Raw genomic sequence first — 24637 nt, 5'->3', positions numbered from 1 at the left:
GTTCCTTCTTTGCGCGTTTGGAGGCTGCCCCTCCCTCTAAATGTGTTGCAGCCTGTCCATTACTTTGTGCACCAGCATTGCAGAGCCTCTGCATTATGACTGGTTGCTACTTTTCCCGACCAATTGCTTGTATTTTAAAGATGGCAGGATTTACCCCTCATGGGTGTTAATCCCAGTCGAAAAAACAACATTGGTGAGACGTCATCTTTTAAAATGTACTCAAATACTTTCAAGAAATCTGTTTTCTAAGCCTGCTCTCCCATGATGACACAAGTCGCATTGAAACATATGATTACATCACAAAATGTCATCATATCAGTTACATGACATGACAACATGAAACTGCCACATAGTGGTTCTGACTGCTATCACACTTCTGTCAAAACAATGTCACTATAAAGGGAATACTGATGGTGAGACTCCTTTAAGCGACCCTCTCTTTAAATATGCTGAAAGGCTGAAGGTAATTTTAGTTGCTTCATGATATCATATTGAATGTTGTGACATCAGAATAATCATTGCGACATCATCAAGAGTGTATCTCTACTGTTAAAAGTTTTTGTCTCAAATAGATATCCAGTGTGATTTGAAAGCAAATTGCTCAGTATCACCAGTCGAGCACTCCCAACCTGCCACTCTCCATCCGTTTAAAGGACAGTAAAATCATGTTCCAGCGGTGCACAGGGTTCCGATATGCTCTCCTGACACTGTCCAGTGAACAAAACATTGGAGCTTTTACCTTTCTATTTCGGCACTCCGTATATATCATATGACACAGGCAGCACGGTGGCGCAGTGGGTTAGCCCTGCTGGCTCACGGCACCGAGGTCCCAAGTTCGATTCTGGGTCACTGTCCCTGTGGTGTTTGCACATTCTCCCCGTGTTTGCGTGGGTTTCACCCCCCACAAACCAAAGATGTGCAGTGTAGGTGAATTGGCCACGCTAAATTGCCCCTTAATTGGAAAAAGTGAATTAGGTATTCTAAATTTATTTTAAAAAATAATATGTGGCACAATGATGTGGTTTCCTTAGGAAAAGCGGAAGGAATGTTAGAATGTAGATTTGGCTAAAAAGTGCTGAACTATTGAAAAATAAATTAACATATTGGCTACCGGTAATAGAATTACAGTAATACAGAATTTACTGCTCTTCCTTAGCATATCAATGATAACAAAAATGGTTTTCCTGTTCCTCTATGTTATTCCTCAGTGACGCCATTCAAAAGTACATTCGTTTTCGCATATATGCTGAGGACACCCAGCTCTACCTCACCATCACCTCCATCAACTTGCTACATTATCAGACTACTTGTCCGACATTCAGTACTCTCGATGAGCTGAAATTTCCTCTAACAAAATATTGGGAAGGCTGAAGCCATTGTTTTTCATCGCACTCCAAACTCTGTTCCCTAGCTACTGATTCCACCCCTGTCCCTAGCAACAGTCTGAGATTAAACCAGTCTGTTTGCAACTTTGGTATTGCATTTGATCCTCAGATGAGTTTCTGACCTCATCTATTTGTGCCATAGCCAAGACAACCTGTTTCCACCTCCATAACATTGTCCAGCTTTGCCCTCTCATAGCTTATCTGCTGCTGAAACCCTCATTCTTGCCATTATTACCCTCTCGACTTGATTATTTTGATACACTCTGGACTGGCCTGCCAGGTTCTACCCTCAGTATTCTTGAGGTCATTTAAGCTCAGCTGCCTGTGTCATAACCTGCAGCAAGTCTGTTCCCTGTCACTCCTGTGCTCACTGACTTACACTGGCTCCAGGAAAAGCAACAACTTGACTTAAAATTCTTCTGCTTATTTTAAAATCCCTCATTGACCTCCCCTTCCCTATCTCTCCTCCAGCTGCACATTCTGAAATATCTGTGTTCCTCTAATGCTAGGCTTTCGTGCATTCCCAATTATAAATGCTACATTATTGATGGCCATTCCTTCAGTTGTATCGGTCCCAAGCACCGGAGTTCTCTTAATCCTACATCTCTCTACGTCACTTTCTTCCTCAGGACACTCCTTAAAACCTACCACATTGACCATGCTTTTGGTCATGTGACATATGTGGCTTGGTGTCATACTTTGTTTCATTGTGAAAGTGAAATGTTTTATTACATTTAATGCACAATATTTATATAAGTTGCTGTCATTTTTCTTGTTATCCTTCACTAAAATCTGGCCCTAAAGCTTAGCGTTCATTGCTTAGCAGGTGGTTGTGCTGCTGACCAAAGTAGTCCTTTGTCTGTCCCCTTCTAAGACAGCTTTAGAATGGTTAAGGACATCAGCTGCAAATACACCATAAAATCGCTTTCAAGATATACCAGAATAAAAGAAACGTACAAATGTATCTCTCAAATTCAATAGGCGTTGTCAATTAAACATGTACTTCAAAATATACACAAAAGGTGTTAATGTTTCAGGTCGAATGGCTGGATCCTCCACCTGAGGAGCATGCTATCCCGCCCTACCAGACTATGGTCAAAGAATCAAGTTAACGCATATTAGTAATAGCATTTTTAACTTAACTGCAATTTGTAACTGCAAGCAAGCGGCTACAGAGTCTCAATTTTACACACGTATGCCTCCCTGAGATCTATCAATAAAAATACCTATCTTGTTTTTTTTATCTTTAAGTTAACCTTAATTTTAACTCTGCGTGTTCTGTGCACCATGGAAACGGAATAAAATAAAAATCCCAAACTAAAAGTGCTTTATCTTTGTCATATATGTAAATGCACAGGAGAATGACATCTCACTGCATAATCCATTCTTTTCAAAATCAATTTGTCTCAGGTTAGTCATGCCTGATAAAGCTGTTCCTTGTTCTTGATCAGTTTAGTGTGGTGCAGAAGTGATAACAACATTTCATTGTCTTTTAATGTATCAGGTGGATAGTTCAGAGACTATGACTGATTCTGACACAGATAGCAAAGGCCTTCGAGAGTTCCATTCTATTGGAGTGCAGGTTGAAGAGAGTAAACGGTAAGTCCATCATCTTAATTTAACAAGACATGTCCACACATTTATTACTCATTGAATCATAGAGTCATACAGATCAGAAAGTCATTTGGTCCATTGTGTCCATGTTCTTTCAAAGAACAATTCAATTAATCCTGCTCCCTTCCTCATAACCATAAATCCATTTCACTTCAAGTATGTATGTAATTCCCTTTGAAAGTTACTTTTCAATCTGCTTGCACCACCCTGCCAGACAGTGCACTCAAAATCAGAGTAACACACTGAATAAAAAAACTTAAATCGCATTTCCATTTTAAAGTCTTATTTTCTGTGTCCTATGAAAATGTCTCGAACACATGGAGATTGTGATTTAGCATAATTTCTTCTTGATGATAGGGCGGCATGGTGGCGCAGTGGTTAGCACTGCTGCCTCACGGTGCCGAGGTCCCAGGATTGAATCCCGGCCCTGGCTCACTGTCCGTGTGGAGTTTGCACATTCTCCCCGTTTTTCCGTGGGTTTCATCCCCACAACCCAAAGATGTGCAGGGTAGGTGGATTGGCCAAGCTAAATTGCCCCTTAATTGGAAAAAGAAATAATTGGATACGCAAATTTAAAAAAAAAATTAATCTTGATTATAGATAACAGGTAACAAATGCCATTTCCATCAGGTTACACAATTTACAACACAGTACAATATATTGGCTCCTCTTGCATATCTAAGCAGTCACACTGGGTTTGCCAAATGTTGGGTGGGATTCTCTGAACCTGGAGCTGAGTGTTGATGCCGTTGTAAACGCCGCAGCATTTTACGACGGCGTCATCTGGCCCCGAGGATCACCAATCCTGCGCCGCACAGGGGGGCAGCACAGCACTGGGGCACTTCACGCAGCTCCAGCGGCTAATACGGGTGCGAGCATGGCCGGCGCAAGTTCGCGCATGCGCGCCATGGTCGGCACGAGTTTGCGCATGGGTTGCCGCCTCCGCGCCAGCCCAGGCACAATGTGGCAGAGACATACAGGGGCCCGGCGTGGAGAAACATAGGCCCCTACCGGGATAAGCCCACCCACCGATCGGTAGGCCCCAATCGCAGGCCAGGCCACCATAGAAGCCCCCCCTGGAGTCGGATACCCCTCCCCCCCTCCCCCCCCAACCAGGCCGCCACCCCGCAGCCAAAACGCCGAGGTCCCACCAGGTAAGACCACACGAGAACGACGTCGGCGGGACTCGGCCGAACTCAGCGGGAACTTGGCCCATTGCGCGGGGAGAATCACCGGGGGGGGGGTGGTGGGGGGGCTGCATTGAGTGGCCCCGACTGGCGCCTTGCCGGCGCCATTGGCGCCGATTCTCCGGTTGCTGGAGAATCATCAGGCCGGCGTTGGAGCGGTGTCCTAGGATTCGCGGGAATTCCGCCCATTTTATCAGATCCATTGAGAAAATTTGCCAATCCAACACTCAAAGATAGGGTTGACCAGCAAATACTATTGATTTATTGTATCATACCTGTGACTCACATCCCTTCAAACATGACTCCCTTCGTGGGAGTGCAGGATCAGTAAATCGCTTTGTTTCTTATGTTAAGATTTGATACGTGATGGCATTACTGATCTCATTTTAACTAATGGAATTCTGTTTCATTTTTGTTTCAATTGTCCCACCATTTTGATGCTGCCTCTTCTAAAGGTTCTCTCTTAACTCTGGGGTGTAAGTTCCACTGGTATCAGGCAGTGCCCCCAGTGCCAAACTCAAGTGAAGCCATTCCTGTTGTTCAAGCTGGACAATTGAAGGGAGCAGTCCATCTTAGCCAAGCCTGAACCTGTCCTCATCAAATGTTCATTCTTTAAAATAAATTTGGAGTACCTAATTATTTTCTTTCCCCATTAAGGGGTAATTCAGTGTGGGCAATCCAACTGGCTTGCACATCTTTGGCTTGTGGGGGGGTGAGACCCATGCAAACACAGGGAGGATGTGCAAATCCCACACGGACAGTGATCCGGGGCAAGGATCAAACCCGGGTCATCAGCACTGTGAGGCAGCAGTGCTAACCACTGCGCCACTGTGCCACCCATCAAATGTTCAGACGTGTACACAATCCAGTAAGAAGTAATGGATAGCTGTCTGAATCCGGACCTAATTTTGTTTTCTGCCCTGCCTAGCCATTGTATCAATACCAAGTGTAATAACTGTTCGGACCCCGGACGAGAATCCAACTATTTTCAATTTGTAAAACTGTGAGGAAATGTTACTGCACCACAAGAGTGATAACACCAATCAACAGTTATCTTTTATGTTAAAATAAACTTTAATTTAAACACAGAATTAACCACATTAGCACCAAATAAATTTATTTGCAGTTAACAGTTACAACAGTTCTTAAGTAAAAAAGAAAACCTTGACTTACTTCCTATACCTGCCACTATATTCCAATGAAGCAAACCAACATATTTCACATACCACTCATGAATAATCAACAACCAGGTTTCTACTTGATTTTCCCTGTGCGGAATCTTTGGAGAGAGAACTTTTCAGGACCAAACTGAGGCTCATCCCATAAACTACATCATCTGTACCCAAAGCATAAGGCGTTATTTTGTCTCTTCTTGCAAGATGTTCGTTGACTTGTTTAGCCAGGACCAAACACAATACCTTTCATAAATTATCTACACTCCAGGGGTCCTTCAAATATAGACAATATTTCATTAGCTACCAATCTGTAAACAACTAAATGGTTCTCAAGATCTATTAGCATAATACTTCACCTGCAAATCAATGATTATCTCACTTTCATGACACTTTATTCACACCTCTAGCAGCCATGCTGCCTGCGTGCATCTCAATCCAGGTTTTAATAGCATTACTGTAAAAAGTATAAAATATAAACTATGACAATTTCTTACAAAAATCACACACCCAATTGCTGCCATATAATCTGTGGCCCTGCTGTGCTGGCTGAGACCAATTAATGCAGCATAGTGCGGGAATCCAAAGCAGTTGACCATGGTTCACTGATGAATTTGCCCACAAGACTACTGGAGGGCATTAGTGGCCCCTTTTATTGTAAAAGTTGGTCCTCGGATTGTAATAATGTTGCAACTCACAGCACCAGTAAAGGCATAGAGGCAAATTTGACTGTCGATAGATTTAATCAAGAGGATGATCCTCCAGTTTCCATTTGGAACACTTTGTATTTCCCATTTTATCAGCACAGTCGATATAAAGAAGAGTATATCTGCTCACCTGCCGGCACCCATTCGCTGATTCATGCGAGTCATTGAAAGTCTATTAGTCCCCAGATGCTTTCCTTAAGCCCAGGCAGATATAGAGTTGCCTTCAGCCTTGCTGCCATCCCACAGTGATAGTTTTCATGGGTAATTAGTGTCTTCCTTCAGGAAATCATTTTCCCATCCAGCTGTGAAATAAAACATTCTCTGCAGCAAGTCGGAGGATTCATTTCTCCGGTTCACACCAGCGTGGAATGATCATCAGCGAGAGTTATGTAATGCGCAGTCCTTCATCATACTGATTACAGAAATGCATTCCCAGAACCATGTTGCCGGCTGAGCCTCTCAGTGTGATAAGAGAAGATTTCAGAAATAAAATTCTGCCTACACGTGTTACACGACTGACATTCAGCATCTCCTCCTCCACCTCCTCTGCCAACCCCAAGGCTATTGTTATTTTTCTTTTCCCATTGCTTGGCCGGTATTAAGATCCGTATGAGTTGAAACATTCTCCTGCCGAATGTCGAACACAAAAGCATAATGATTCAGTCGCTGAGCATCTGAACTCAAAACAGAAAATGCTGGAAATATTCAGCCGATTAGAAAGCACCAGTGGGGCGAGAAACAGATGAAAGATATTCTGTCTGAATTGCCCAGAATAGGCCCATGCCCTGATCACCCCTAACCCTGGCTCTCTCTGCCTTGGTAGATTAATTTTCTGGTTTTGTTCTCCCTCTAATCCCACCCTGGCCTTGCTCTGCCTGTACTAGTTATTTCTTCCAGGTGCATGTCCCAGCCTGCGTTTATAAATGCATAAGAAGTAAAAGTGAAGGTCAAATTCGCCCTGAGAGGTTCGGTGCAAGGGTTCTTTAAGCGGTGGCAACCTTTCCTCGACTTTCTGGCTCAACGATAGGGTACTGGGACAGTAGCAGCAGCAACCCGGGGGCGGGGGGGGGGGGGGGGGGGGGGGGGGGGGGGGGAACGATGACTATGTTTGTTTGTTTATTTTATTTAAATTTGATTTATTTAATTTTAATTTATGGTTAAGTTTTCTTGTTGGGGCAGGGGGGGGGTGGGGGGAGTGGGATACATGTGATGTTACGATTTGGGGGGATTTGCGGGTGTTATGGGGCAGTTAGTTGTATATTATTACTTGTTATATTTTTATATTTTCTGTAACAAATTCCAATAAAAATTATTTTTTTTAAAAAGAAGTAAAAGAATACTTCAATAAAAACTAGGCTAAATAGAAATAAAAACAGAGGTCCCCTTATGGAGGACAAAGAAAAGGTGCCACCATTACCTCGATTTTCACAGAAGCTTACAATACCGCACATTAATGGGTGCAGGAGGATGACGAGGTAGAGCAATTGGTTAGGATAACTATTAATAAAAAAAATGTCCTGCAAAGGTTGGTGGAAAAGCCACTGAGTTCTTAAACTCCTTAGCGAAGCCAGAGATGAAATTTGACAGTCTTGGAAGTCAATTTTTCAAACATTCTTAAATGTGGAAGTGGTGCTGGAGAACTGTAATATTTCTGTTCTAAAATAGTGCTGAGGATCAATCAAGTATATAGAGTAGTCAGCCAAATATCAAGAATTTCCAGAGAAATAAAATCAATACTAACACAGATATGGGTTGATTAAGCACAACCAGAAAGGATTTATATAAATTAAGTCCAATTTGAGAACTTATTGAGGAAATGAGGGCTGTGATTCTCCAGTCATTGCGATTCAATTGTCCTGCCAGCAACGCAGCCCTGACAGTGGGTTTTGCGGCGATGTGGGGTGGTTACGATGGGAAATCCCATTGACATTCAGCCACTTTTACGCATGGGAGGAATGCAGTGGGAAAGTCAGTAAATGCTTTGTGACCTGGATATTCGAGAAAACTAATCTGCGCACTTTCGCACTTTCCAAAATGCATACCTGACCCATGTGTGATTTTGCCCGAGAATCTTTCTTTACAGGAGTTAGTGGTTGCAGTGCATTTTGCAATTCCGCAATGGGGTACGTGAGGAGAGTGGTGAAATCGGCAGGCCAATTAGAAAGCCCACCCTAGTTCACTAACTTAGCAACTTAGCTCCCAAAATAGATACAAGCCTCCCTAAATGTCACCCCATTGTTAAATGCCTTGTGGCACTTTTGACAATTGGAAAAGTACCGTGTAGCATAACAATTGTTCAAAGCAAGGGCCAATTTACACTTGTCGGACGGATCACTATTATGAATTACTCCATGAAAAACATAACAACATTAAAATATGGCATTTAATTGTGGCATCTGAAGGTGGCAAAACAGTTTGCACTTACCTTTCAGAATGTTCCTAACTCTTCAGCAGGCTTCCCCCTAGTGGTCACAAACTCTCCAATTAGGTGGGATATTCTTGGGCTTAGAAAACCCAAGCCAGCACACAAAAATAGTGTTCAGTAGGAAATACAATTTTTGTGTGGTCCTCATGATAGGGATCCTGACCTCACAAGAATTGTGTGTAAGCTTGCCACTCAAAACCTTCCCGACTAGCCAAAAGGCTGCAGGAAAATGGTATGGGTTGGGAAAGCAGTGGAAAATTGCTCCAGTGCAAAAATAAACTTTCACGGCCCCTTTCACACCTCCACTGGGAGATGAAAATCCGGCCCCATAGGTTTCAATGAAGGCTCCCATTTATTGTGGTTACCTTTCTTGTGACCAGCAGTCTAAAATGGCTCAGTGAGAAAAGAGCACTGCCTAGCATGGTACTGAGCCTTAGTGACCAAGACCAGATTTGAGCTAATTTTGGTCTGCGCTGAATTAACTGATAACACTGGGATGCAGTTCTACAGTTTCCTCGGTTCCGCTGGTCAAAGAGGTAACCAAATCGACCCAGAATCCCATTCTTAGCTATCTAGTGTAAAATGTACATGTGTGGATTCTGTGTGAGAAACTGATCAGGTTTGATTGCCATGTCTTACGTGATCTAGACTTGTACATAAAAACTGAGACATATGGTGGGAGGTGGGAGCAAGGGGGTGACTGCCTGAGCCCCCAAGCCTGTACCATCCGATTGGGGGGGGGGGGGGGGGGGGGCTTCACCTTCAGGGGAGGAGGGCACAAAATGGGAGTGGGAAAATTGCCAAAAGGTATTGTGCTTTGCATGCTAACTTTTTATACTTTCTTTTCTTCTAGACATGCCCGGTTTAAGCGTTCAAACAGTGTGACTACTAGCGTACAGGCGGACCTTGAATTGGAGGGTATCCCTAGGCTGTGTGTGAGCACAGAGGACAAGGGTTTTCAGTTTGGCCAATCATTTGAGCGGCATTCCTCAGAGCCAGAGCATTCCAATGAGTACACATCATTCAGAACTGTTCACACACAAGGACAGTGGGCGTACAAGGAAGACTACAGAATGTGCTATGACAGTGCTGACACCCAGCGCCAAGACCACTGGGGGGAGTCCAGTGTTCACAGTCTCCCAGATCCTGGCAGAATATCTCCATGCCACCGAGATGGTGATTGGTTTATCAAACTGCTGCAGGCAGAAGTAGAGCGATTGGAAGGATGGTGTCAGCAGATGGAGAGAGAGGCTGAGGAGAATGACCTACCTGAAGAGGGTGAGCCTATTTGTCAATCCTTTCTATTCCATGTGTGCTCTGCCTGAAGGCTCATTGTCTGCTGATGTTTTATCCTGAGCTGTTTCCTTGGCAGTTTTTGTCAGGAGTGGCTTGCCACTGCCTTCCACTCTCAGGGGCAGCTGCAAGGTGGTAGGCTCTGGGTCTACCTTACCCAGAACGGGAAATGAACTTCACTGCCGCCACTATTCTGAACAACACCGCCAGCATCTAGCCAGTTGAGCTGACAGGACCACTTATTCGTAAGTAGCAACAGAAAATTCTGGAACTACTCAGCAGGTCAGGCAGCAGCTGTGGAGAGAGAAACAGAGGGCGAAGTTCTCTGGTCTCCCGGCGGTGTGTTTCTCGGTGGCGGAAGGCGGCTGCCATTGGTCGGCGCGGGACCTTCTGGTCCCGCTGATGTCAATGGGATTTCCCATTGTATCTACCCCACACCGCCAGGAAACCTGCGGCGGGGGTAGACCATCGGCGGGACCTGAAGATCCCACTGGCAAGAACAGCCGGAAGATGCTGCCCAGAGTTAATGGTTTCATCAGAACTGGATAAAACTAGAGTTGTAACAGGTTGTAAGCAACCGCAGAGACTGGAAAAGAGAGGAGTGAGGAAAGAACAAAAGGGAAGATCATAGAACATGCAGTGCAGAAGCAGGCCATTTGGCCCATCAAGTCTGCACCGGCCCACTTAAGCCCTCACTTCCACCCTATCCCCGTAACCCTGATCATGGGACCCCGGCGATGTGAGGCCACAGTGCTAACCACTTGTGCTACCACATAGAGTGACATTGGGACAAGAAAATGTGCAAAAGGTGGGTTTGGATGGGGGTGGGGGGGGGGGGGGGGTGGTAAATGGGAAAAGTAGAATCATCACTAACAACTGCCATCTGACAAAATAGGGGTCATTGTTATGATTTGAAATTGTTAACTCAATGTTGAGTGCAGAAGATTATAGGTAATATATCCAATGGAAAGAAGAGATACTCTTCCTTGAGCAGACATGGAACAGTACCCGTGACCGAGGAGAAAGAAATCAGAGCAACAGAGAAGAGAATTAAAATCCCAGGCAACCAGTAACTCTGGGCTGCGCATATGAACTGAACAAAGGCGTTCTACAAAGCGATCACGCAATCTGCCCAATGTAGCGCACACTGTATAGCAGCATATACAGTATAATAAATTTTAAAATTGTAAATTATTGTTTCACCCAGAATGAGTGTTTGGGTCCCTGGGCAATATGAAGGGTGGGAATAAAAGAGCAGATGTTACATCTCCTTGTTCTTTTCCCACGTTTAAACCTTTCAGAGGAAGGTTTCATGACAGATGAAGGGGCTGTGAGGGGCTAATTGAATAGTAGGCCAGGATGTCTCCAAGGAAATGGTCCATTCGGAAAACTGAAAGGGGAAAGGAGGATGTGTATGGTGGGAGCATTGCACTGAAGGTGGTAGAAGTGGCAGAGGATGTTCCGTGGAGACAGGCGGGATGGAAGGTGAGGATTGCTCTGGGAGCGAGGCAATGGGGTGAGAGCAGAGTTGAGGGAAGTGGGACAGGCACAGTCACAGACATGGACAACCATGGATGGAATAATGCATATTACAAGCACCGGTGTGGAATGCAGCATTGTCAGAACACGACCATTGGAAAAATTGTGAGAATGGAGTAGAGTCCTTACTAGAAGGATGTGGGCGGAACTGGTGTCAAGGTAACTGTGCAAATCAGTGGGTTTCTCATGCAAGTGCACAAGATAGAACAGCTGCCCCTTCACCCACTCCCTTCCCACTGTCCAGAGCCTCAAACACTACTTCCAGGTGAATCAACAATATTCTTGAATCTCTTTCAATGCAATATCCTGTATTTACTGCGCATAAAGCAATCTCCTCTATACTGGGGAGACCAAATGTAGATTGGATGATCATTTTGTGGAACATATAGCTCAGTACACAAGTGTGAGACTGAGCTTCCAATCACCTGTCATTTTAATTTTCCACTCCATGCCCACTCTGACCATCTATTCTTGGCCTCATAGACTATTTCATAGATGCATAACCGAAGTTCAAAGAACAGAACTTCCATCTTTTGATTAAACACTTCGTGGCCTTCCAGATTTCACATTTTTAAAAATTAATTTATGGAATGCGGACGTCATTATCTATCTCTAGTTGCCCTTCAGAAGGTGCTGGTGTGCTGCCTTCTTGATCCGCTACAAGCCCTGAAGTGTAGGTGCACCTACAGTGCTGTTAGGGAAGGAGTTCCAGGATTTTAGAGGTTCCACTCCAAGTCACTCACCATCCTGAGTGAAGGGGAACCTCCAGGTGGTGGGATTCCCAGGTATCTGTTGCTCTTGTTGTTCTAGATGGTAGTGACTGTGGTTTTGGAAGGTGCTGTCTAAGGAACCTTGGCGGGTTACTGCAGTGCATCTTGTAGATGGTACACACAGCTGCCACTGTTTGTTGGTGGTGGGTTGTTTGAATGTTTGTGGAAGGGGCAGCAATCAAGCGGGCTGCTTTGTCCTGCATGCTGGTGAGCTTCTTAGAATCCCATAGAACCCTCCAATGCCGAAGGAGCCCATCGAGTCTGCACCGATCCATGGAGTCTGTGCCACCGTTGTTGGAGCTGCCCTCATCCAGGCAAGTGGAGAGTATTCCATTACACTCCTGACTTGTGCCTCGCAGATGGTGGACCGCCGTAGGTTTCCTAATCTTTGACCTGCCCTGGTAGCCATACTATTAATATGGCTAATCCAGTTCATTTTATGGTCAAATGTAACCCCTAGTATGTTGATTGTGGGAGATTCAGTGATGGTAATACCATTGAATGTCAAGGGGCGATGGTTACATCCTCTCTTATAGGTGATGGACTTTGCCTGGCACATGTGGCCGCGAATGTAACTTGCCACTTGACAGCCCAAGCCTGGATGCTGTTCAGGTCTTGCTGCATTTGGACATAGACTGCTTCATTATCTGAAGAGTTGCAAATGGTGCTGAACATTGTGCAGTCATCTGTGAACATCCCCACTTCTGACCTTATGATGGAAGGGAGGTCATTAATGAAGCAGCCGAGGATGGTTTGGCCGAAGTCACTACCCTGAGGAACTTCGGCACTGATATCCTGGAACTGAGATGATTGACCTCCAACCTCCACAACCATCTTCGTTTGTGCCAGGTATATGACCCTAACCAGCAGAGAGTTTCCCCCCCTGATTCCCATTGACTCCAGTTTAGCTCCTTGATGCCAAACTCGGTCAAATGCTGCCTAGATGTCAAGGGCAGTCACTCTCACCTCACCTCTGGCATTCAGCTCTTTTATCCATGTTTGAACCAAGGCTGTAATAAGATCAGGAGCTGAGTGACCCTGGTGGAACCCAAACTGAGCATCCATGAACAGGTTATTGCTGAGTATGTGCCGCTTGATAGCACTGTTGATGACTCCTCCCATCACTTTGCTGGTGATGGAAGGTAGACTGATAGGATGGTAATTGGCTAGGTTGGATTTGGCCTGTTTCTTGTGAACAGGACACACCTGGGCAATTTTTCACATTGTTGGGTAAATGTAAATGTTGTAGCTGTACTGGAACAGCTTGGCTAGGGTTGCAGCAAGTTGTGGAACATAAGTCTTCAGTACTATTGCCGGAATATTGTCGGGGCCCATAGCCTTTGCAGTAACATTCATTTCAACAATTTCAAAACATGACCCCCGGCCCCCCCATTTACACTTCTTAAAGTCCTATGTTTTGTTTCCTTGCTTGTTCCACTACTATCTCCGTTGGCCTTGCACTCTCAGCCCTTTTGTAAATTAATCTCTCCTGCACTAATTCCACCCTCACTTAGACTTTCCCTTTTGTTCATCCACCAATACCCTCTTTCCCTGCATCTGTACATATTTAAAACCTGTTTCATCTCCAACTCTTCATTTTCTGATGCAAGATCATCAGTGTGAACTGTTAACACCCCGACCCTTCCACCCAGCCCCAGAATAAAAGTCAGTCATGAACAGAAAGTCTACCACACAATGACAATACGCTTGGGGCCATACAATCAGGTTGATCATCTGTCCCAGTGGAAAGGAAGTCCAGACCCCAAGAACATCTGGTCAACCATATTGGCTGGCAGCTCTAGTAGTTCCAGCTGTGCCAAAACTCAGAAGTGGGTACTACCAAAGACTGCAAATATCTCCACAAAGAAGTGCAATAGTCACCAGAGTGAGGTTGATCCAGAGGTTTAAGGCTGGGATGAGATCAGGCACCTCAGGGAGAGGACGGGTTTCGGATTTGGAAGCCAGGCAGGAGGAACAAAGTGGGGGGGTGACATCTTGATCCAATGCACAAAGGCACTCCCAATTGATGTGTCCACCTACCCCACCCCCACAATATATGCACAATATATGATAAATTGTGTGGGACAGTCTGGATGGGCCAGAGACCGATTTCTTATCCTTCACATTCAATATGTTCTTATGTTTGTAATATTCAGAAATATACCTATGATTGAATAAAAAGTGTTCACAAGGTATTTTTACTGTCTATAATTTTCACCCACCTTCATGGTACTTCTCTCTGGTTACTTTTTTAACTTTCAACACTTAGAACCTCCCTGATGATAGTGAATTTAGTCAACCCATTCTAGACCTTTGCCCAGAATGCTTTACACACTGTCACTAGAAGGTGCATAGGTCTTGCTCTTTTGGTTTACCCGTGTATTATGTTCCCTCACTGCCCCACTTACAACATGACCAAGATTAGAACTTAAGACCCAAATTTATCTGGATCGGGCTTGTGAAGGTATTGCACTGAAATTTAAAACTATTTCTGTGGCGATCTTGCCAAGTAGACCACTCGGCCCCTTGAACCTATTTTCCCATTGAATAAGATCGTGGCTGAACTGATTGTAATCTCAACCCCACATTCCCACCTAGTTCTAAATTCTCCCACAGAAGGAAACATCTTTTCCACATAGAAACATAGAAAATAGGAGCAGGAGGAGACCATTTGGCTCTTTGAGCCTGTTGCGCCATTCATCATGATAATGGCTAATCATCCAACTGAATAGCCTAATCCCACTTTCCCCCCATATCCTTTGATGCTCTTCACCCAAAGTGCTATGCCTAACTGCTTCTTGAAAAAATCAATGTTTTGGCTTCAACTACTAACTGTGGTAACGTGTTCCACAGGCTGACCACTCTCTGGTTGAAGAAATTTCTCCTCATCGCTGTCCTAAATGGTCGACACCGTGTGCGGGATTCTCCGACCCCCCCGAGATTCGGCAAGGGGGGAAATCATGCCGCGCCGGTCGGTAGGCTCCCCACGCCGGTCGGCGGGCCCCCCACCACGGCGATTCTCCGGCCCGCGATGGGCCAAAGTCCCGCCGCTGACAGGCCTCTCCCGCCAGCGGGAATCAAAACACCTACCTGACCAGCGGGATTGGCGGCACGGGCAAGCTCTGGGGTCCTGGGGGGGGGGGGGGGGGGGGAGATCTGACCCCGGGGGGTGCCCCCACGGTGGCCTGGCCCGCGATCAGGCACCACCGATCGGCAGGCGGGCCTGTGCCGTGGGGGCACTCTTCTTCTTCAGCCTCCGCCATGGCCTTCACCATGGCGGAGGCGGAAGAGACCCCCTCCCCTGCGCATGCGCCGGTATGACGTCAGCAGCCCCTGACGCTCCGGCGCATGCGCGGACTTACGCCGGCTGGCGAAGTCCTTTCGGCCCCAGCTGGCGTGGCGCCAAAGGTCGTTCACGCCAGCCGGCGGAGTGGGAACCACTCCTGCACGGGCCTGGCCCCTCAATGTGAGAGCTTGGCCCCTAAAGGTGCGGAGGGCGGACCGACGCCGGAGTGGTTCACGCCACTCCGACATGCTGGGACCCCCCCGCCCCGCCGGGTGGGGAGAATCCCGGCCCGTGTCCTCAGACTCTGACCCCTGGTTTTAGACACACCCACCATCAGGAACATCCTTCCTGCATCTACCTGTCCCGTTCTGTTAGAATTTTATAGGTTTCTATAAGATCCCCTCTCATTCTTTGAACTACAGCATCTATAACCCTATCCAATTCAATCTCTCCTCATACGTCAGTCCTGCCATCCCAGGAATCAATCTGCTAAACCTTCGCTGCACTCCCACTAGTGCAAGAACATACTTCCTCAGATAAGGAGACCAAATCTGCACACAAGGGGCACGATCAAATGGCTACAGTGCGCCGGATAAGCAATTTATCGCAGCACAACATGGCCGATAAAAGCTGGGGGACCCTGCTCCCAGGATCTAGCCAGCTCGCAATGCCTCATAAAGAACAAAGAATAAAGAAAAGTACAGCACAGGAACAGGCTCTTCGGCCCTCCAAGCCTGTGCCGACCATGCTGCCCATCTAAACTAAAATCTTCTACTCTTCTGCGGTCCATATCCCTCTATTTCCATCCTATTCATGTATTTGGCAAGATGTCCCTTAAACGTGACTATCGTCCCTGCTTCCACCACCTCCTCCGGCAGTGAGTTCCAGGCACCCACTACCCTCTGTATAAAAAACTTGCCTCGTACATTTCCTCTCAACCTTGCCCCTCGCACCTTAAACCTATCCCCCCTTGTAATTGACCTCGCTACCCTGGGAAAAAGTCTCTGACTATCCACCCTGACTATACCCCTCATAATTTTGTAGACATCTATCAGGTCGCCCCTCAATCTCCGTTATTCCAGTGAGAGAATTCACAAGATGTTGCGATGTAAATGGGTGGGATGACTTTTTAGCAAATCTATCTCCTTCACCTTGGAGACCTCGCATGAGCGCCATTCAGTACTGGACCAGACGGAAATGCACTCATGGGTCTCCCAGGAGGTCCCCTTTGGGGAGGGTGGTACCTTGGCACTGCTGATGCCACCTGGGCACCCTGGCACCAGCAGTGCCAGTCTGGCACCCTGGCAGTGCCACCTGAGTGCCATCCTGCCACTACCAACGTGTCCCGATGCCAGGGTACCAGGTTGGTACTGCCAAGGTGCCAAGCTGGCATTTTTCACATGGTGGCGATCGTGCTGGGGGTGCACTGCGTGAGTGTTGGGGAAATTGTGGGGTGGCCTGGAACACCCCTCATGGTGAGTTGCGGCTTGGGGGGGGCTGCATCGGGGGCTCCTATTTAGTTAAATTGCGCCCAAAGTTTCGAGTCTGGATGACTCTTTGTCAGAGCGAGAGAGAATTGGAAATTGGATGATATTTGTACTGTGGGGGGGGGGGGGGGGGGGGGGGGGGGCAGTGGGGTTGGATAGAGGGCCACTGATAGATGGAGATTGACAAAGACGTCGTGGACAAGACGACAAAGGGAATGTAAATGGAAGTGATCGGCACCCTCCTTAGCCATGATTACTATCATTTACATTCCCTTTGGGCGTGATTTAACAGGGGGGAAAAAGAGTCCCTTTGCTGTCACATTTAGCAGGGTGTTTCCCAGCACTGGCAGCACCGAGAACTACTCCACTATTAATTGGGACTCTTCTTTTTTGGGCCTCGGCGAGGAAGGCCCTGCCTAGGCCCACTTACCTTCATTTCCTGCACTGAGGAACTCCGCTCGCAAGTGCCGGAAGAAATCAGGGTGCCATTTAAAAATGGCTCCCCAATGTCTCAACACCCCCCAACACACACTCCGAACCCACTCAATACTTCAACTTACCAATTAGGAGGTCCTCAAGCCCCCCTCATAAGGCAGGGTATCCCTGGGCCCGATCCCCAGCACGAACAAGAGGCTGTCTGGGCACTGCTGGCCTTACACCCTGGCGGTTTCCCTGCCAACCTGGCAGTGCCACCTGGCAGGGCAGGGTGGCACCCTCATGGCATTGCCAAGGTTCCAAGGTAGCACTGCCATGGTGCCAGTGCCAAGATGCTCAGGTGGCATCAGCAGTGCCAGGGTACCACCCTGCCCAGAAGTCAACACCAAGGGGCCTCCAGGCGCCTGGGAAACTCCCCCCAAGTGTCGTTCCACATTTGTGGAGATCAATGCTAAATGGCGCTTCTCCAAGGGGATTCAATCCCGGTGCTGAAGATTCGGTGTCGACACATTCAAGTAAGCCTGACTGCTCACTTGAATATGCAAATTTAGGTCCCCCCATCGCGATGTCTCACGAGATCCCGCGAAACGTGACAAGCTGGGTAAATCTCATGAGATTTACTGGCTGCGTCGCGTCGCAATTCGGACATGGTGTGGCCTTAAGATCACGTACTTTGTCTTTTTGGCCACGATATTCAGTCAAGTTCCACCTGTTTTTGTTTCGAAGTACACGTAGTTCATGCAGGAAATATAAATGTGCTGTGAAGTCTCCTATGCCATTGTCTCCTCTGTCCCCTTCCTCCTCTTTCCAGAGTTGCTGATTCTTCTGTTTTTGTAGTGACCACTCACACTCCAATCATATTGCCCGGTGGTCACTGGCTTTGTGTGAGATTTTACAATGAATGTTGTAGATTGAGTATCCCAAATAAAACCTTGTTTGAACTCTGAGGTACCAGGGAATTTCCACATTTGTATTGTAAATGAAAGTGAATTGTACAGTAAAATAATGGCAATATGACAAAAAACAAATTATGTTTTCTTCTGAAGAATACTCCAAAAATATAAATGAATATGGTCTTGCTTTGGTTCTAATTTTGATATAAATACACTGATTCAACCTGTAGAATAGAATCATCAACACAGAAGGAAGGCTTGCGATCTATCATGCCTCTGTCGGCTCTTTGAAAGAAATGCCAACCAGTCCTATCTTTTTTTGCTGTTTTCCCTGTAACCTGGTGTTAAGAACTAATTCCAGTTTGAAGGTCGTTATTTGAATGTGCTTCCAACACTCCTTCAAACAGTGCAATCTAGATTGTATCAAGTCATTGCATAAGATAAATTGAATAAATACTGCTCACATCTCATTAAAAAAAAGGCATCAATTATCTTTGGGATCATATACAGTATTGACAATACTGACGAGGTTCACCTTTAAAAAAAAAATCATTCTTTTGACGTATTTTCTCACTCTCTCAGTCTCCTGACATTTATCAAGGTTCTCAACTGGCATGATGATCTCGTGAGTCAATGTCTTTCTGTCTTATCTCACTTGCACTAAGAAATGCCCTTCCTAATAACAGCTCAAGGGTAATTTTGGCAGAATTCTGGGAGCAGATTGTTTGACCTCCCCCCTACCCTCACCCTCAATTTGTAGACTGAAACGTGTTCAGAAAGAGATCTGAAGATCTTCATTCACTCGTAATCAACAACTCTCTACACTGGTGTAATGATGGTACCTAGAACCTAATGCACTCTCTCTGTCTTTCATCTTAGTGCTTGAGAAGATTCGCAGCGCAGTGGGCAGTGCACAGCTTCTCATGTCACAGAAGTTCCAGCAGTTTTATCGACTATGCCAGCAGAATATGGTAAATCAAATGGCTGTGCGTGTTTGTTCAGGGCAAAGGATCCTGGGAATGGGCTCTCCCAGGGTTTGGCAACAATAGCTATTTGCGTGTGCTAAACTGCTTTGTTCATCTTTAAAGCGTGAGTCTCTCCAACACTACCCTGTGTAAAATTCAGTTCCAGGGAATTATGATTACTCACAATCTGTGGTTCTGATTTTTTTTCAAAAACCATACTTTAATTTGTAATGCTTTCTGAGGATGCTGCCACCAACCACAACCACATTGAATGGTGGACCAAGTTTAAGGGGCTAAATGGTCTGCACCTTTTCCTATGTTCCATCAGAGGAGTTTCCTTCAAAGAGTTACTGACTTCAGCAGGATGAGGATATCCTCATATTAGAAGAGTGATTTACAGGGCAACACGGTGACGCAGTGGGTTAGCCCTGTTGCCTCACGGCGCTGAGGTCCCAGGTTCAATCCCGGCTCTGGGTCACTGTTTGTGTGGAGTTTGCACATTCTCCCTGTGTTTGTGTGGGTTTCGCCCCCACAACCCAAAGATGTGCAGGCTAGGTGGATTGGCCATGCTAAAATTGCCCCTTAATTGGAAAAAATGAATTGGGTACTCTAAATTTATGAAAAAGAAGAAGAGTGATTTACCTGGGATATGCAGGATTCCAATGTGCGCATGAGTGTGAATGAAGTGAGTTACCTCACACATTTTACACCTCAGGAACTCCACACAAGCCAAGTCCCCCTGAAACGATTCTCCTCACTCATTACTTCACAAAGTTTTTCACCCCAAGGAATAAAGGATGCTAAAATTAATGATAGTTTTGAAATTTTGATAAATGGTACCAATGATGAGACTCCCTCTTTAAACCTCTGGAATTGTTGCTTAGTTGTGACAAATGTGACACTTTGCTGCCTGTTCTGGCACAGACATCACAATTAACAAAAGTGCTGAATGCACGCAGAGGTAAACTCAACATTTCTACATTCCCTGTGTTTACTTTTTCCTCGTAAATTTCAATATGCCAGGCAATCAGGAAAGCTGGACTAGCTCACCCTCCCATTAATTAAGTCTGTGAAGCAGTATTGCGGAAAAATGCAAACTCTATATTGCAGGGAGTAATATGGGAGAAATTGTTACTGTTCTTGGGTTCGAGAACTCTGCTCAATCAGCGTCTGAAAGAGAAAGACAGCTTAATACTTCTGTGTGGGACAAGGATCATAATCTTGTTATGTTAATCTAGTTTGTTCTTTCAGATGCTGACCAAGCTGCTTTGAATTTTATCCATTTAATGTTTTTATTTCAATCTCAAATGTTGATATTTTGTTGATGCTTTGAGACCCTGAAATTTATTAAAAGCAGCATAAGTTCTATTTGACTACTTTGATGCCATCCTTATGTTGCAGCCAGGTGAGAAGCAAACTGGCTCCCCTTCTAATAATAATAATTAATAATCTTTATTAGTGTCAGAAGTAAACTTGCATTAACACTGCAATGAAGTTACTGTGAAAATCCCCGGGCGCGATTCTCCGCCCCCCCACGCCAGGTGGGAGAATAGCGGGAGGGCCTACAGATATTTTTCATGCCCTCCCGCTATTCCCCCCCCCCCCCCCACACCCGACCCACGCCACTAATCGCCGCTCGCCGTAAAAAACGGCGAGCGGCGATTCTCCGAGGCCGATGCGCCGAGCGGCCGGGCCTTCACGCTCGTTTCAACACGGCAGCAAACACACCTGCTCGTTGCTGTCGTGAAACGGGTGCCAGATGCCCGTTTGGGGCATCTGGGGGCCCGATTGGCACGGCAGTACCACGGCCGTGCCAAGGGGGCCATGCGTCCATAACGGATGCACTCTTTTCCCTCCGCTGCCCCGCAAGATCAAGCCGCCACGTCATTTCAGATAGGGTTCTGAAATAAATAGCTTCAGTGACAGTGGATGCACGAGCTCTGATTTTCTAAAATCCCTTAGATTTGGAAATGTTCTGGGCTGCATGCTGGTGTGGTGGTTGGCACTACTGCCTCACACCGCTAAGAACCCAGGTTCAATCCCAGCCCCGGGTCACTATCTGTGTGGCGTTTGCACATTCTCCCATGCCTGCGTGGGTCTCACCCCTACAACCCAAAGGTGTACAAAGTAGGTGGATTGGACAAGCTAAATTGGGGGGGGGGGGGGGGATAAATTATAAATTTAGAAAACAAAAAAAATTGGAAATGTCCCATCAGATTGAAAGTTGGAAAATATAGTACCATATTCAGTAGTTGTACTGCACCTGGATTTCTAAATGACATTTAATAGGTTTTCCCGTTAATTGTTAATAGACAAGATAAGGGATCATAGAGTTGTAATTCATATAGGAACATCCACTTTCCATATATTCCTTAATTTCCCGAGAGATCAAAAGTTTGCCTATCCCAGCAGTAAATGTATTAAAAAATGGAGCATCGCCAACCCTCTGGAGTAGAATATTCCAAAGATTCATGATTCTTTGACTGAAGTAATTTCTCCTCATCTCAGTCCTAAGTGCCCCTTATACTGAGACTGTGTCAAACAGTGAAAACCATCTCTCAGCATCTATCCTTTGAAGTGCCTTCAGACCTTGTAGGTTCCTCTATTCCAATGTCCATATAATAAAGGTCATCATGTAATTTACCTTCCTAATTGCTTGCTGTATCTGCATGTTGAGTTTTTGTGTTCCTTGTACAAAAATATCCAAGTCTCTCTGAACATCAATCGTTACAAGTTCCAGACCTTTAAAGAAATATTCTGGTTTTCTATTCTTATGACCAAAGTGAATAACTTCACACTTCCTCACATTATATGCCATCTGGATTTGGATTTTGTTTATTGTCACGTGTACCGAGGTACAGTGAAAAGTATTTTTCTGCGAGCAGCTCAACAGATCATTAAGTACATGAAAGTAAAAGAAAAGAAATACATAATAGGGCAACACAAGATACACAATGTAACTACCTAAGCACCGGCAACGGATGAAGCATACAGGGTGTAGTGTTAATGAGGTCAGTCTATAAGAGGGTCGTTTAGGAGCCTGGTAATACCGGGGAAGAAGCTATTTTTGAGTCTGTTCACGTTTGTTCTCGGACTTTTGTATCTCCTGCCCGATAGAAGAAGTTGGAAAAGTGACTAAGCTGGGTGGGAGGGGTCTTTGATTATGCTGCCCGCTTTCCCCAGGCAGCAGGAGGTGTAGATGGAATCAATGAATGGGAGGCAGGTTCGTGTGATGGACTGGGCTGTGTTCGCGACTCTCTGAAGTTTCTTGCAGTTGCCATACCAGGCAACCAGATGCAAGCCAGATAGGATGCTTTCTATGGTGCATCTGTAACAGTAGGTAAGAGTTAATGTGGACATGCCAAATTTCCTTAGTTTCCTGAGGAAGTATAGGCACTGTTGTGCTTTCTTGGTGGCAGCGTTGACGTAGGTGGACCAGGACAGATTTTTGGAGATGTGCACCCCTAGGAATTTGAAGCTGCTAACCATTGCCACCTCAGCCCCGTTGATGCTGACAGGGGTGTGTACAGTACTTTGCTTGACCAGCTCTTTAGTTTTGCTGGCATTGAGAGATAGATTGTTGTCGCTGCACCACTCCACTAGGTTCCCTATTTCCTTCCAGTAATCTGATTCGAGATCCGGCCCACTATGGTCGCATCATCAACAAACTTGTAGATGGAGTTGAAACCAAATTTTGCCACGCAGTCGTGTGTGTACAGGGAGTATCGTAGGGGGCTAAGTACAGAGCCTTGCGGGACTCCGGTGTTGAGGACTATTGTGGAGGAGTTGTTGTTGTTTATTCTTACTAATTGAGGTCTGTGGGTCAGAAAGTTGAGGATCCAGTTGCAGAGTGAGGAGCCAAGTCCTAGGTTTTGGAGCTTTGATAAGAGCTTGGCTGGGATTATGGTGTTGAAGGTGGAGCTGTTGTCAATAAATGTACTCATGTAGGAGTCCTTATTGTCGAGGTGCTCTAGGGATGAGTGTAGGGCTAGGGAGATGGCGTCTGCTGTTGTGCCGGTATGCGAATTGCCAGTCTGTGATCTGTCACCTTGTTGCCCACTCACTTAATCTGTCTCTGTCTCTTTGCAGCCTCTCTGTGTCCTTCCCACGGTTTACTTCTCCACTTAGCTTTGCATAATCAGAAATCTTAGACACATTGTTCTCTGTCTCTTCACCTAAATCACTAATATAGATTGAGATTAAAATAGCTGAGGCCCAACACTGATCCCTGTAGCACTCACAGCCTACTAAACTGAAAATGCTTTTTTATGCCAAGCATTTGCCTCCTGATTACTAATCAATTCCCCATCCATACTAATATATTACTTCCAGCTCCATGAACCCTTATCTTGCCTATGAACAATTGAACACCTTATTTATTGCCTTTTAGAAATCCAGGTACTTATCCGCCGTTGTCTACCTGACCCGTTGCATTGACAAACAAATTAAATGTATTTGTCAATCAGGATTTCCCTTTTCTAAAACTGCATTGAATTGCTCTGATCATACTTTACTTTTCTTAGTGCATTGTTAAGACTTCCTTAATAATAGATTCCAGCATTTTCCCATCAACGTCTGTTCTGTAATTCCATCTCGTTTTCTCTCTTGCTCCTTTCTGAGGAAGTGGATTTACATTTGCCAACTTTCAATCTTTTGGGACATTTCCAAATCTAAGGAATTTTAGAAAATCAGAGCTCACGCATCCACTATCGCTGAAGCTAAGCTATTTATTTCAGAACTCTAAGGTGTGGGCCATCAGGTCCTGGGCTGTTGTCATAATTTAGTCGCCTATGTCTTTGCCGTTCCTTTTATCTGCTGATGTTAACTAGTTTAATTTCCTTACTCCTTTTAGCCCTTAGGGTTATCCTTTATTTTTGGTATCCAAATTGTGTCTGCTACTGTGAAGACTGACACTAAATACTTGTTCATTTCCTCTGTCATTTCCTCATACCCCATGATAATTTTGTCTGTTTTGTTCAGCTACCCTCTTCCTTTTTTATATTCTTATAAAAGTTCTCACAATTTTTAAAAATATTTTTGGCTAATTTACTCACATACATTTTTTCCTTTTTTAATTACCTTTTTGATTTTGCTGGTTTCTAAAGCACTACCAATCTTATGGCTTGCTGGGTTTTTTTGGCAATTGCAAATGTCTTCTATAAATCCTTAACTTACTAAGTGAGTCCCAGATGGATCTTTCCTGTTGAATTCTTGTTTTTTTTTGTTGAATAGTTCAAATTGTTTCTTTAAATGTTTCCCACTGCTCGTTGACCATTTTATGTTGCCCAATCAACCTTAGCCAGATCTTCCCTCATATCTACGTAACTGTCTTTGTTTAAGTTTAAAATTCTGCTTTGTGATTTGGAATATACCACTTTCAAACTTACCTTGAAATATAAAGGTATTATTGGGAAACACAGTGGTTAGCACCAGGCCCGGGTCACTCTCCGTATGGAGTATGCACATTCTTCCCGTATCT

At 45.3% G+C, this 24637-nt stretch overlaps 1 protein-coding gene across 8 annotated transcripts in view; it reads left to right on the top strand.

Moving 5' to 3' along the window:
- The window catches only part of dlgap3 (discs, large (Drosophila) homolog-associated protein 3), a 1017459-nt gene that overhangs the window by 942833 nt on the left and 49989 nt on the right, over positions 1 to 24637 (top strand). For all 8 annotated transcript variants that reach the window (XR_005461097.1, XM_038801108.1, XM_038801129.1 and 5 more), the window contains 3 exons: positions 2890 to 2984; positions 9344 to 9768; positions 19073 to 19164. Coding sequence is in view for 7 of the 8 variants with exons in the window: in XM_038801108.1 (XP_038657036.1) it covers positions 2890 to 2984; positions 9344 to 9768; positions 19073 to 19164 (612 nt within the window). In the remaining variant the exon portion in view is untranslated. The remainder of the gene's footprint in view (positions 1 to 2889; positions 2985 to 9343; positions 9769 to 19072; positions 19165 to 24637) is intronic.

This window comes from Scyliorhinus canicula, chromosome 1, assembly GCF_902713615.1.
Source record: "Scyliorhinus canicula chromosome 1, sScyCan1.1, whole genome shotgun sequence".
NCBI lineage: Eukaryota > Metazoa > Chordata > Chondrichthyes > Carcharhiniformes > Scyliorhinidae > Scyliorhinus > Scyliorhinus canicula.
Note: the sequence above shows the minus strand (reverse complement) of the source record. Positions and strands in the feature narration are given on the sequence as shown.